The 14309-nt window shown below is 36.6% G+C and overlaps 4 protein-coding genes across 6 annotated transcripts in view; 3 read left to right on the forward strand and 1 right to left on the reverse strand.

Moving 5' to 3' along the window:
- The window catches only part of LOC131015234 (probable glycosyltransferase At3g07620), a 1181237-nt gene that overhangs the window by 547642 nt on the left and 619286 nt on the right, over positions 1–14309 (forward strand). The gene's annotated exons all lie outside the window — the stretch shown is intronic.
- Positions 261–4587, forward strand: LOC131015211 (receptor kinase-like protein Xa21). Of its 2 annotated transcripts, XM_057943498.1 has the most exons (5): positions 261–1174; positions 1249–1467; positions 1548–3539; positions 3633–3983; positions 4087–4586. In XM_057943498.1, the coding sequence occupies exons 1-4, from the start codon at positions 268–270 to the stop codon at positions 3974–3976; spliced, it is 3462 nt and encodes a 1153-aa protein (XP_057799481.1). In that variant the 5' UTR covers positions 261–267; the 3' UTR covers positions 3977–3983; positions 4087–4586. The 2 variants fall into 2 exon arrangements, with proteins under 2 accessions (XP_057799481.1, XP_057799480.1); XM_057943497.1 differs by having other exon boundaries at positions 1548–3983; positions 4087–4587.
- On the forward strand, positions 6984–11760 carry LOC131015212 (receptor kinase-like protein Xa21). Its single transcript, XM_057943499.1, has 4 exons — positions 6984–8280; positions 8356–8571; positions 8660–10654; positions 10751–11760. The coding sequence occupies exons 1-4, from the start codon at positions 7374–7376 to the stop codon at positions 11137–11139; spliced, it is 3507 nt and encodes a 1168-aa protein (XP_057799482.1). The 5' UTR covers positions 6984–7373; the 3' UTR covers positions 11140–11760.
- LOC131015281 (uncharacterized) lies at positions 11945–14060 on the reverse strand. 2 transcript variants are annotated; one of them, XM_057943625.1, is made up of 7 exons: positions 13712–14060; positions 13252–13623; positions 13032–13156; positions 12858–12942; positions 12655–12784; positions 12288–12566; positions 11945–12179 (listed from the first exon to the last, which is right to left on the reverse strand). In XM_057943625.1, exons 2-7 carry the CDS (start codon positions 13545–13547, stop codon positions 12048–12050), a joined length of 1047 nt encoding a protein of 348 aa, XP_057799608.1. In that variant the 5' UTR covers positions 13548–13623; positions 13712–14060; the 3' UTR covers positions 11945–12047. The 2 variants fall into 2 exon arrangements, with proteins under 2 accessions (XP_057799608.1, XP_057799609.1); XM_057943626.1 differs by having other exon boundaries at positions 13032–13623.

Genomic DNA, 14309 nt, shown 5'->3' on the forward strand with positions numbered 1-14309 from the left:
TTCTCAATCCAAAGTTTGATTCTATATATCTGTTTCTATATAATCAATCGAGATACATTGTATAGTTTGCATTTCTATATCGATCAAGTCTCAACCTCAAGTCTACTTTAAATTATCCTTTTGCATGTGCGTCTGTTTGTCTCAAACGAAAAAAACAAAAAAACAAAAAAAACAAAAAAGACGTCAAAAGCCACCACCCGTGAAGACTCTCAAGTCTTATAATATTTGTGTATATATGATGATTATTGGATGCATTAATTTGCAGCCATGGAGAAAAAGCTTTATTGCATTTTGCTGTATGCATTCCTAATCACCATAACCTTCCCAATGCTTTCTTCTGAATCCAAACAACCTCTGAGCCTTGCAACTGATCAATCTTCCCTTCTTTCACTCAAACATACATCTCTTTTACTTGCAACTAATTGGACCAATTCGAGCTCTGTCTGCAGTTGGATTGGCGTCACTTGCAGCTTGCGCCATCACAGAGTAGCTGCCTTGAATCTCTCCAACATGGCTCTCTCCGGCACCATTCCACCGCAGCTCGGCCACCTCTCCTTCCTCGTCTCCCTCGACCTCTCCGACAACCATTTCTATGGAGATTTGCCACACCAACTGTCTCTCCTTCGCCGTTTGAAGTTCATATCTCTCCGACTCAACAACTTCACCGGAGACATCCCTCCGATGTTGGGTCAGTTACCAAACTTAGAGTACTTGAATTTACGCAACAACAGCTTCATAGGTTCCATCCCAAAATCCCTCTCAAACCTCACAAACCTACAATTTCTTGACTTAAGATACAATTCTCTAAGTGGAGAAATTCCAAAAGAGTTGGGAAGACTTCAAAGTCTACAAACTCTATATGTTCGATTCAATCGACTATCCGGTGCTATACCATCAACCATATTCAACATCTCGACCCTTGTATCTATGGGCTTCACATACAATGAATTGAGTGGAAGTCTTCCAACAGACATGTGCCGTAATCTTCCATTTCTTGCTTGGATTGATCTTTCTTTCAATCAGCTGAGTGGCGCGATTCCCACAAATCTATCCCAATGTTCACGGCTTAAGGGGTTGAGCCTCTCTTACAACTCTTTTAGTGGGGAGATACCTTCAGAAATCGGCTACTTAACATCTCTTGGGGAGTTATATCTTGGTGGTAACAATTTGAATGGTATGCTTCAAGTTCTTATCACATAAATATGTGTAAATGAGATTTTATTAGTTTCATGACACTTTTTTTGCCAGGAATACTACCACATGAGATTGGCCATCTTCAGAGTCTGGTTACTTTTGCTGCTGAAGGTAATCAGATTGCGGGCTCAATTGATTTCAATATTTTCATGAATATGTCTTCTTTGCAAACCTTAGCACTAGCGCGTAACAAATTCACGGGGAACCTTTCAAGGGATGTCGGGAATATTACCATGCTAACAAAGTTACAACTCCAAGAAAACCATTTAACAGGTACAACAGAGTAATTTTCATGTAAATTGTCTGTTTAGCACTAGCTACAATATGTGTTTTTGAAATCTCATGTTTTGCAGGGCTTATTCCCACTGAATTTGGCCAACTTTACCATTTGGAGACATTAGACGTACAATTGAACAGCTTGAGTGGTTCGATTCCACATGAGCTCTTTAACATTTCAACTCTTCGGATTCTTGGACTTAACGGCAATGCTCTGTCAGGGGTTCTTCCAACCCATTTATGCCATGCCTCTTCCTTTCTTAAACAACTTTATCTTGGCGACAACACTATCACCGGAGAAATACCCAACGCTATCTCTAACTGTTCTCAACTCACAATTCTCTCACTTCCTTATAACAAATTCAGTGGTTATATACCTGCTCATCTTGGCAACCTAAGATTTCTTCGAAAACTTGAACTGCTCAGAAACAATCTTACCCAGGCACCATCTTCTTCCTTCATTACTTCATTGACAAATTGCAGGTCTCTAACTGGTTTGTCAATTGGTGATAATCCTCTAAATGGTGTCATTCCAGCTTCTGTCGGGAATTTATCTTCCTCACTTTCAACATTCTATGCCGGCAACTGCAAATTCAGAGGCAGCATTCCAGTTGAAATAGGCAATTTAAGCAATTTGATTACATTGACTTTGCAAGCCAATGAGTTATCTGGTAATATTCCACTAACTATAAGCCATTTGCATGAACTTCAAGGATTAGATCTGTCTGATAACATGTTGGGAGGCTCAATACCACATGCTATATGTGATCTATTCAGCCTCAATACTTTAGCTATGAGCCATAATCAATTTTCAGGCCCAATTCCTAAATGTCTGGGAAATGTCTCTTCTTTAAGAAATCTTCATCTAGACTCCAACATTTTGAATTCAAGCATACCATCAAGCTTATGGGGCCTAAAAGATTTGATCCAATTAGACTTGTCCTCAAATTCATTGAATGGGTCACTACCTCTAGAGATGAGTAACTTAGGAGCAGCGATCTATATAAATGTAGAAATGAATAAGTTGTCAGGATCAATTCCGAGGAATATCGAAAAGTTGCAGAATTTGGTTCGTCTGTCTTTGGCAAATAATAGATTAGAAGGTTCTATTCCTGTGTCTATGGGAAGCATGATCAGTTTGGCATATCTCGACTTGTCGTACAACAACCTCTCTGGTTCAATTCCAAAGTCTTTAGAAGCACTTCAACACCTGGACTACTTTAATGTCTCTTTCAATAGTTTGAGTGGAGAAATTCCTAATGGAGGTTCTTTTAGAAACTTCACTATGGATTCTTTAAAGGGTAATGAGGCATTGTGTGGAATCCCCAAGTTCCATGTCCAAATTTGCTCTTCAATTTCTAATCACAGATCAAAGAGAAAGAAGGTGGAACGAGCTTCATTTATTGTTTTCGGGGTTGTGGCTTTCATCTCAGTTGTTTCTTTGGCCTTTATAATTGTCAGAAACAAAAGGAAAGATAAGACGACTAGAGAAGTTGATGAATTGATATTCATTGTGCCGGAAAGAATCTCTTATTATGAACTGCTGCAAGCAACAGAAAGATTTGATGAAAGCAATTTACTTGGCACTGGGAGTTCTTGCTCTGTTTATAAAGGAATTCTTAACAATGGGAAGGATATCGTTGTGAAGGTGTTTAACATGCAGCTAGAAGGTATTTCAAGAATATTTGATGTCGAATGTGAGATACTACGTAGCATTCGACACAGGAATCTAACAAGCGTCATAAGCAGTTGCTCCAATGAAGAGTTCAAGGCATTAGTACTTGAATATATGCCAAAGGGAAACCTTGAAAAATGGTTATATTCCCACAACTATTGCTTGAATATGATGGAAAGATTGAATATAATGATTGATGTTGCATCTGCTTTGGAGTATCTTCACCACGGTTATTCAATGCCCATTGTCCACAGCGACTTAAAGCCTAGTAATGTGCTGTTAGACGAAGACATGGTTGCCCATGTAAGCGACTTTGGGATAGCAAAGTTGTTATGCGATGGAGATAGCGCTGTGTTAACCAACACGCTAGCAACATTGGGTTACATAGCTCCAGGTGAAGTTTCTCTAAATATATTGGTTGCACTTCACTTTCAATCAATTAATTGTGGCTTCCTTTCTGAATACATCATGATTTTTGTTGTTCCAGAGTATGGTTTGGAAGGGCTAGTTTCAACAAGGTGTGATGTGTATAGCTACGGGGTGATGGTGATTGAAACTTTTACGAGAAAAAGGCCTTGTGATGATATGTTTTGCGGAGATATGAGCTTAAAGAGATGGGTAGAACTCTCACTTTCGGATATCCCAGATGAAGTGATAGATGCCAACTTAGTCAGGAATTTGGAGGAAGAAATGATTAGCAAGAATATGCAGTGTGTATCATCCATACTTGAATTGGCTCTGAAATGTTCTGCCGACTCTCCGAGGGATAGAATCAACATGAAACAAGCACACGCAGAGTTGCAGAAAATTAAACATCGATTTTCCCAATGAGATTCAAGTAAGCTATTTCAAAGTTCTATGTTATTTCTAAGATAATATTGTTCTATTACGATTTACTGATTTTCCCAATGATATTCGTGTTTCACAAATCTTTCGTGAAGGGAACCAAGTTGTGTGTCATGACATTTTGGCAAATCCAAATACTCCGATTGGTTGGTGGAATCATGCTATTCCCTTGATTGAGGATGCCGTTCAAAAGGATATTCATATCCCAAATTTCTATCGCAAAGTTAGCTAATGATGTCTTCTTCATTTGGTGGCTTTGATGAGGCATGTAGTGTTGAAGATTTTGAAGAGGCAGTAGATGCTAACTGGGGTGTGGCACTGGATAGTGGTGAGGTGGATGACATAATGAATGGAAAATTTGGCTTGGTCTTTTTGTTGGTTTTTGCTTTTATTGTTAATTCGTTCTTCTTGTTTCTGCTTTTTTTCTCATTGGAAAATTTTGATATCACGTTCGCAGCCGAACTTGATCAAGCTTCCCAGAAGCGCAAAATGTTGTTCTTTATTATTACTCTTATTTTTGTCTTTAATTAATAAAATGGAATGCCCCCCAAAAAAAAAAATTCAAGCCCCGTCAAAGTTCAGCCCCTCAGAACTAAATTGTTGGCTTCGCCACTGGATATACCTCTCTGTGTGGATATACCTCTCTCAGATTTCCCTAACTGTTTTTCTCTCACCTATAACAGAACTCACTTCACACTAACATACAAGAATTTGGAAACCTTCACACTACCTGCAATGAAGCATGGCTGCTAGAAGTCTCAGAACAAGGTGAAGAATTCACTCACAATTACAGAAGAAAAATTGAAGAAGACGATCACTCAACCCCACGCTAGAATGAGCTATCTCTCTCTCTCAGATTTCCCTAACTGTTTTTCTCTCACCTATAACAGAACTCACTTCACACTAACATACAACAATGATGAGATGATATCTAATCTCAGCCATAGAAGAATGAAGGGCTAAGATGAGACTTTTTACTTAAACACTCATTAACATTGTTCTTCGTCATTCAGCAGAAACATATTAACTGCATTTCTGTGCAGATATCATAATTTTCTTTTACATCCTCCAAAACTACTTTCAATCACTACATTCTATATTCTTCACGGTTCTAAAGAATTCATCTCCAACTTCTCTAGCAGAAATCTTCAACTTTCTTCTCACTTTTCACAGAAGACTTCTTCGTCTGTACAGAAAACTCTGATCTCTTTGTGTATATATAAGAGCACACCATACTGCACATAACATGTTTAATTTATTTTTTTTCTCTTTTAAGAATTTTCAAAATTTGACTTTTATGTTTGGCCCCTATCTATTTAATTTTGTTTGGGCTCTTATTTAATAAGTGGGCTGCATTATCTTTAAGATTGGGCCGATTTATTTTAACATCTTTATTTGTTAGGTTTGCCCATTTAATTTATTAATTGAACCAATGACTAGTTAATTTTAGATTGTGATTTAATTAATTAAATTTCTCATTAATTATTTCTCAACAAGTGTTATTATATGCATATAATTTTTTGATTATATGTTTTAATTTATATACTAAAGTCTTACCAATTTATAAAAGACAAATATTTTTAAGTTGATTTTATGCTCAAGTTGAGTTTTTAAGTAAAAGTCGAGCAAAGACATTGTTGGAACCCTTAGCCAAGAAAATGAATTTCAAATTTTATTTTGAAAACCCGAGTGTTGCGAATCCACTTAGAATGTGATGACAAGTTATGAAGGCTAAAACTGATTTTAGGACTATGAGCTTATATTGAGAATTTATCTTGTAGTTAGGTCTTATAGAAGAAGATGTTGAATTTGTGAAGAAGATGAAATAGGAAAGCTTGCTAAGAACGCAGTGATAGAACTAAAGCCATTTATTTCTTGGGAAAAAAGTTACTGATAATCCATAGAGCTCGTGCTATTTATATAGCAAGACACGAGATATGTAAAACAACAAACAAATAGGAAGAAGACATATGGCACATACAAATAAAGCAAGAGATAAAGGTATGCATGCATAGAGTCGCAATAGTAGTAAAACACGCCTTTCCTTCCTTTAGAAGATATTTAGGTTCCCTATCAAGCTCTATTAAATTGTTTGGATTGCCTCTGAATCACATGAAGCTTTATTTACGAAATGTATGTTTGCACTAATAAGCTCAGTTTTATGAAAAGTTAAAGTTGATGGTTCATGCTTAAAATATTTTTGCTCTTTATTGATTATTGCTTCTTCAGTGTCTCTCCTGTTGAAGTTACCACAAATCTAAACCCGGGTGGTTCGGCCGACCCAGTTAGGATGACGGCACTCCCGCCTTCCTTCAACGCCTTCACGGCCTTATCGCCTTGCCCTGTTGTGATTTCCACATACATAAATCACGATTTTTTTTTGAGGCAATCCATTTCTAGCGATGACTTATCTTACCAACTGTGTCGAAAATAAAATGGAATTTCTCTGGTAATTCAATTGCTATTAACTGATTTGCAGCCAATCGCAACTGTAATAATTTATTTATTAATGGTGCATTTTATAATTTTTTGGTATTGGGATTGAATATACTGGCCTTGACGTATGAACTAATTTCACACAATACTCACCGACTAATTATTTATTTTATTTATGTTGTTGGCATACAAATTATTTAAGATACATGTAAAGTGTGAATTCTAATGATTTGACATATTTTAAAAAGTAATTAGCACCAAACTTTATGAATGCATGCAAATTCAATGTTATGATTCGTAAATTTGAAATTCTCGCCATTGCAATCCATGTGCAGTTGAATAAAATTATTCAAGAATTTGATGACAACTTTTACTATAATCATGATAAAAAGTCATTGATTTCATTATGTGCCATACTCTTGTCCCCCTTTTAATTGATAGACATAATAATCTAGTATCACTTAATATTGGAAGCCAAACAATATATACATGATGTAATATATTGTGTTTTGAATGAATAATTGTAATTTTTTCAATTTCTAACTTATGCTTCTGTGAATGTAACATGAAATCTCACAACCGCTCTCACTTCATGCTGTAGAAGACAATTTTTAACAATTGATCATCTCTCAACCGCTCACTTTAAATTATCCTTTTGCAAGTGGGACTTTTCTCCATCCAAAGTTTGATTCTATATCGATCAAGTCTTCGTCTGCGTCTCCCTCTTTGTCTCAACTCTTCACCTTCGTCTTCGTCTTTGTCTCAACCTCAAGTCTTCGTCTTCGTCTTTGTCTTCTTCTCAGTCGGGCCGACATTTGTATGGACCACGAGAGAGTAGGGATGGAAAACCCACACCCATCAAGACTCTCAAGTCTTGTAATATTTCTGTATATAGCTTGCACTTATTAGCGACTTAATTATCATAATACAATCACAATTTGCAGCCATGGAGATAAAGCTTTCTTGCATTTTGCAGTATGCATTCCTAATTACCATAACCTTTCCAATGCTTTCTTCTGAAACCAAACAACCTAAGAGCCTTGCAACTGATCAAACTGCCCTTCTTTCACTCAAACATAGATCTCTTTTACTTGCAACTAATTGGACCAACTCCACCTCCGTCTGCAGCTGGATTGGCGTCACTTGCAGCTTGCGCCACCCAAGAGTGTCTGCGTTGAATCTCTCCAACATGGCTCTCTCCGCCACCATTCCACCGCAGCTCGGACACCTCTCCTTCCTCATCTCCCTCGACCTCACCAACAACCTTTTCCATGGAGATTTGCCTCAAGAGCTGTCTCTCCTTCGCCGTTTGAAGTTCATATCTTTCCGACTCAACAACTTCACCGGAGACATCCCTCCGATGTTGGGTCAGTTACCAAAATTAGAGTACTTGAATTTACGCAACAACAGCTTCATAGGTTCCATCCCAAAATCGCTCTCAAACCTCACAAACCTACAATTTCTTGACTTATCATTCAATTCTCTAAGTAGAGAAATTCCAAAAGAGTTGGGAAGACTTCAAAGTCTACAAACTCTGAATGTTCAATTCAATCATTTGTCGGGTGCTATACCATCAGCCATATTCAACATCTCGACCCGTGTAGCTATAGCTTTGACAGGCAATGAATTGAGTGGAAGTCTTTCAACAGACATGTGCCGTAATCTTCCATTTCTTGCTGGGATTTATCTTTCTGACAATCAGCTGAGTGGCGCGATTCCCACAAATGTATCCCAATGTTCAGGGCTTGAGGTGTTGGGCCTCTCTTACAACTCTTTTAGTGGGGAGATACCTTCTGAAATCGGCTACTTAACATCTCTTCAGCATTTATCTCTTGGTGGTAACAATTTGAATGGTATGGTTCAAGTTCTTATCACATAAATTTGTGTAAATGAGATTTTATTAGTTTCACGACACTTTTTTTTGCCAGGAATACTATCACATGTGATTGGCCAACTTCAGAGTCTTGTTACTTTTGGTGCTGAACAGAATGAGATTGCGGGCTCAATTGATTTCATTTTCATGAATATGTCTTCTCTGCAAACCTTAATACTATGGCGTAACAAATTCACGGGGAACCTTTCAAGGGATGTCGTGAATATTACCATGCTAACAGAGTTAGAGCTCCATGAAAACCATTTCACAGGTACAACCGAGTAATTTTCATGTAAATTGGTCTGTTTAGCTACAATCATGTGTTTTTAGCTACAGTTTTGAAATCTCATCTTTTGCAGGGCTTATTCCCACTGAATTTGGCCAACTTTACCATTTGGAGACATTATACCTACAATTGAACAGCTTGAGTGGTTCGATTCCACATGAGCTCTTTAACATTTCAACTCTTCGGATTCTTGCAATTAACAACAATGCCCTGTCAGGGGTTCTTCCAACCCATTTATGCCATGCCTCTCCCTTTCTCGAAGAACTTTATCTTGCCATAAATTCTATCACCGGAGCAATACCCAACTCCATCTCTAACTGTTCTCAACTCACAATTCTCTCACTTGCTATAAACAAATTCAGTGGTTATATACCTACTCATCTCGGCAACCTAAGGCATCTCCAAAGACTTGAACTGTCCACCAACAATCTTACCCAGGCACCATCTTCTTCCTTCATTACTTCATTGACAAATTGCAGGTCTCTAACTGAATTGTCAATTGATGTTAATCCTCTAAGCGGCGTCATTCCAGCTTCTGTCGGGAACTTATCTTCCTCACTCGAAAGATTCACTGCCACCAACTGCAAATTCAGTGGCAGCATTCCTGTTGAAATAGGCAATTTAAGCAATTTGATGATATTGGAGTTGTCAGCAAATGAGTTATCTGGTAATATTCCACCAACTATAAGCCATTTGCATCAACTTCAAGGATTAGATCTATCTCACAACATGTTGGGAGGCTCAATACCACATGCTATATGTGATCTATTCCGCCTCGACACTTTAGTTATGAGCCACAATCAATTTTCAGGCCCAATTCCTAAATGTCTGGAAAATGTCTCTTCTATAAGAATTCTTCATCTAGGCTCCAACATGTTGAATTCAAGCATACCTTCAAGCTTATGGGGCCTAAAAGATTTGAACTCTCTAGACTTGTCCTCAAATTCATTAAATGGGTTCTTACCACAAGAGATAAGTAACTTAGGAGCAGCAATACATATAAACCTATCGATGAATCAGTTGTCAAAGTCTATTCCTAGCACTATTGGGAAGTTGCAGAATTTGATTAATCTGTCTTTGGCAAATAATAGACTAGAAGGTTCTATTCCTGTGTCAATGGGAAGCATGATCAATTTGGCAAATCTCGATTTGTCATACAACAACCTCTCTGGTTCAATTCCAAAGTCTTTAGAAGAACTTCAACACCTCGACTCCTTTAATGTCTCTTTCAATAGTCTAAGTGGAGAAATTCCTAATGAAGGTTCTTTTAGAAACTTCACTACGTATTGTTTTAAGGGTAATGAGGCACTGTGTGGAATCCCCAAGTTCCATGTCCAAATTTGCTCTTCAATTACTAATCACAGATCAAAGAGAAAGAAGGTGGAACGAGCTTCATTTATTGTTTTCGGGGTTGTGGCTTTCATCTCAGTTGTTTCTTTGGCCTTTATAATTGTCAAAAACAAAAGGAAAGATAAGACGACTAGCAGAGAAGGTGATGAGTTGATATTCATTGTGCCGGAAAGAATCTCTTATTATGAACTGCTGCAAGCAACGGAAAGATTCGATGAAAGCAATTTACTTGGCACTGGGAGTTCTTGCTCTGTTTATAAAGGAATTCTTAACAATGGGAAGGATATCGTTGTCAAGGTGTTTAATATGCAGCTAGAAGGTATTTCAAGAATATTTGATGTCGAATGTGAGATACTACGTAGCATTCGACACAGGAATCTGACAAACGTCATAAGCAGTTGCTCCAATGAAGAGTTCAAGGCATTAGTACTTGAATATATGCCAAAGGGAAACCTTGAAAAATGGTTATATTCCCACAACTATTGCTTGAATATGATGGAAAGATTGAATATAATGATTGACGTTGCATCTGCTTTGGAGTATCTTCACCACGGTTATTCAATGCCCATTATCCACAGCGACTTGAAGCCTAGTAATGTGCTGTTAGATGAAGACATGGTTGCCCATGTAAGCGACTTTGGGATAGCAAAGTTGTTATGCGGTGGACATAGCTTTGTGTTAACCAACACGCTAGCAACATTGGGTTACATCGCTCCAGGTGAAGTTTCTCTAAATATATTGATTGCACTTCACTTTCAATCAATTAATTATTGTGTCTTCCTTACTGCATAAATGATGATTTTTGTTGTTCCAGAGTATGGCTTGGAAGGGCTAGTTTCAACAAGGTGTGATGTGTATAGCTACGGGGTGATGTTGATTGAAACTTTTACGAGAAAAAGGCCTAGTGATGATATGTTTTGCGGAGATATGAGCTTAAAGAGATGGGTAGAAATCTCACTTTCAGATGAAGTGATAGATGCCAACTTAGTCATGAATTTGGAGGAAGAAATGATTGACAAGAATATGAAGTGTGTATCATCCATACTCGAATTGGCTTTGAAATGCTCTGCCGACTCTCCCGGGGATAGAATCAACATGAAACAAGCACATGCAGAGTTGCAGAAAATCAAACATCGATTTACAGAAACAGCGGCGGCCGTTCGCCGGATCCTACTCGCACTCCCATTCTCTGCTCAAACTTGACACAAACAATGGAACCTGCAGGAGATTTACAGAGACGACAATGGCGGTGCACGTGTGAAGTGTGGGTGAGAAATGAAGAAGATGAAATTGAAATTGATAGAATGTAAGAGAATAACTGTCAGATTACAGAGTAAAATATTTTCGATGCTATTTCCTTTCTCTCTCTCAATTATATAGAACTCTCTTAACTAAAACAACGTTTCTTCCTTTTGAAAGTGCGACTTCCTTCTCTCCTATATCTCTAACGTATGTTGTTCCTTCTTCATAACACGGTCTCCCAATTGCAGCAGCGGCGGTAACTTACTAGGGCTCAGCTTAGTACTCACGATGGGGAAATTGGGAAGGAATGCCGCCGGCACTGAGTCGGACGACGGCGACTCACCGGAGAGGAGAGGCGGATCGAGAGAGAGAAATGGCGGCTGAGCGTGATTTAGGGAGAGATTAGAGAGAGACCGATTTTGAGGGAGTATTGAGCGTTGGGCTTTGATTATTCATTCATTGGGCCTCTAAATTGGACTTTTGGTTTAACTATGCCAATTGGACTACCTTTTATTTTAATGTATCGAACTCGAAAACTCTAATGTGAAATTTAATAGGATCCTACTCACACAATTACACGCAATTCCATTACATCCCTAATTACCACCTTTCAACACAAACCTCAAGAAACACTTATTAAGAACATAAAGTAAACTAGTGTGTAACCCGTCGAATTTCGACGGGTATCATTTACTGTTATAATTTATATAAAAAAAAAGACGTAGAAATTATTTTATAATATATTTATAAATTATAGAAATTATCCACTAAAAAATTATTAATATGATATATAAAAACATCATGTAAAACAAATTAATATCGTCCAAAAAATACTAAAAACTTGCTAGAGTCGTCTACAACGTTTATTATCAATTTATACTATCACATAATACATTATACGCTCTATTAAATGCCCAACCTTCTCCAAAAGGAACCTTAATCTTGAACATAAATTTCTCTTGAAGTAGGACATCTTGAATCTCTTTTGGAACAACAAACTCCTATAATGTAAAAAAAAAAAAAATACATACATTAATATATCTTAACACATGTAAACTTTTATATTACTTTTAATGAATTTTGAAAGAAAAAAAAAATTAAAAACGTACCTCTGCTCCTTCAACGTTAACTTCTGCGGCTGATTTTCCTATCACTTGCTTAATCTCCTTATCCCATAATATAATAGGCGAACTGCCAGAGTCGTCTACGATATTTATTATCAATTTATACTTCATTTCTGCTGACTCGTTAAAACTGTTGCAATACTTGCAGTAGAATTGTTTTTCTACTTTCTCCACTTGTCTGTAGCACTTTTTGCAAGATAAATAAAACCACCCCCGTTCTTTGTCAATATTAACTACAGTACCACATATCCAAAAGCTTCCACCCTATTCAAATAATACATAGTATTTAACAATAATATAATATTCAATTCAGAGATCTTGTATGTTTTTAATTGTTGTCTCATTTTCTAACCTCTGAATTCTCACAAAGCTCTTTTATGGTTGTCACGGTGACTCCATCTTCAAGCTCATCAATAACAGTTGAGCTTATTGATTGTGAAGTGTTTGAAATAACCATAGTGCTTAAGCCAGAATGAATAAGTCTTGAAATATTAAAACATGGTTAGCAATTAGAATATATATATATAATCAATCGGTTAGATAAACGAAAGGTACCTCTGCTTGAATTCATGTATGTCAGGTATATCTTCATTCAACAAAATTTTAGTAACTTGATATCTACTTTGCACTTTTACAGTACCTATAAATTTTAAAATTAACAAAATTTTAAATATTGTGAAGTTATTGCTTAAAGTTATAAATTCAGTTAAGATTGAAGATTGTACTTACCTCGAAACATACTTAGGCTGCAAAATTGTAATACAATAACGTTGACATCCATTTGGCGTTCTTCATATTGATTCATGAATATATCAACATAATTATCCCACAGTGTGCAAGATATTGTCTTTCCCCTTTAATAAATATTATACAATATTGCAAGAACAACAAAAGTTAAGTTTTAATAATAAAGAAAGAATGACCAAAATATATATACATAAATACTCACTCGATATCAATAAGAGTAAGATCCAATGTTTTTTTTTCTTTACCATCTCGAGTTATCTGTTTTGTTGGATTAGGCTTCGAGGCGACTTTGCCTATAATATCTGCACGAGCCACATACGTCATAACTAAGAGTTTGTAGCGTATATAAAAAGGTCGTGAATGCATAAATGATATTAGGAAACATTGTATTAGTTTCAACTCTAACTTGTGTGTTTCCATAAAAAGTTGCTTTGTACTTATGTGACGTAACTCTAAACTTTGATTGATTATGTGTAACACCGAAGTTCCGTATAGCATAAAGCCCTCCTTCTTCAAATTTAGAGATGAACTTAGATATTATAAATTTTGATGCCGTGAAATGATACCTAGTTCCCTGCAGTTTGAACATTTTAATCATTATATCTATATCAATATGCATTTACATATTCATTTAATCATAAAGCTTGATATATAAATTATACCTCTATATCATGGAATATGCATTCAAAACTATTTAACTCGTCATTTTTGGTTGAAGGCATGCCATAAGATCTTATAAGTCTCGCTTTAACTGTAGGTGTCATTGACAAAGGGTGAAGCTCGTTGAAGAGTGACCACATCCCCATCATTAAAGTTTTTCAATATAATGAAACTGTAACAACACGTGCAATAAATCCAAATTAATTTAGAAGATCGGCACATCAACAATATAAACCAACATTGTTATTCTATATTAGAAAGTTTACGAACTTTAACCAATATAAATAATAGAAACTTTATTTAATAAACCAAAGGTAGAAAATGCATAGAAGATCGGCACATTTCTCAAACCCATAGCCGCCAGCCACCGCATTAGCTCAAGAATATTCTGACTGTCACGAGCTTCATCACTATCCATAACATATGGCATGTACTTAACTTTACTAAGGTCCTTGAAAGAAATTGAACAACAGGCTTCTATCCTCAAAATAATAAAGCAAAAAAAAAAAAATCTCCAAAAACTTAAAAGAAAAAGAAGTATCATCAAATCCTTTTACATTTCTCTACTATTATGAAAGGGAAAAAACATCATTACCTATA

This window comes from Salvia miltiorrhiza, chromosome 3 (genome assembly GCF_028751815.1).
Source record: "Salvia miltiorrhiza cultivar Shanhuang (shh) chromosome 3, IMPLAD_Smil_shh, whole genome shotgun sequence".
NCBI classification, from domain to species: Eukaryota; Viridiplantae; Streptophyta; class Magnoliopsida; order Lamiales; family Lamiaceae; genus Salvia; species Salvia miltiorrhiza.

What these genes read in the sequence shown, in the direction of transcription:
- LOC131015211 (XM_057943497.1), top strand. Translation starts at nt 268, where the DNA reads ATGGAGAAAAAGCTTTATTGCATTTTGCTGTATGCATTCCTAATCACC. An exon ending in TGGTGGTAACAATTTGAATG is followed by an intron (nt 1,175 to 1,248) that starts GTATGCTTCAAG and finishes TTTTTTTGCCAG; the next exon opens with GAATACTACCACATGAGATT. An exon ending in CCAAGAAAACCATTTAACAG is followed by an intron (nt 1,468 to 1,547) that starts GTACAACAGAGT and finishes CATGTTTTGCAG; the next exon opens with GGCTTATTCCCACTGAATTT.
- LOC131015212 (XM_057943499.1), top strand. Translation starts at nt 7,374, where the DNA reads ATGGAGATAAAGCTTTCTTGCATTTTGCAGTATGCATTCCTAATTACC. An exon ending in TGGTGGTAACAATTTGAATG is followed by an intron (nt 8,281 to 8,355) that starts GTATGGTTCAAG and finishes TTTTTTTGCCAG; the next exon opens with GAATACTATCACATGTGATT. An exon ending in ATTGGGTTACATCGCTCCAG is followed by an intron (nt 10,655 to 10,750) that starts GTGAAGTTTCTC and finishes TTGTTGTTCCAG; the next exon opens with AGTATGGCTTGGAAGGGCTA.
- LOC131015281 (XM_057943625.1), bottom strand. Translation starts at nt 13,547, where the DNA reads ATGCTATACGGAACTTCGGTGTTACACATAATCAATCAAAGTTTAGAG. An exon ending in AGCTTTGTGAGAATTCAGAG is followed by an intron (nt 12,567 to 12,654) that starts GTTAGAAAATGA and finishes TTATTTGAATAG; the next exon opens with GGTGGAAGCTTTTGGATATG. An exon ending in TTAACGTTGAAGGAGCAGAG is followed by an intron (nt 12,180 to 12,287) that starts GTACGTTTTTAA and finishes TTTACATTATAG; the next exon opens with GAGTTTGTTGTTCCAAAAGA.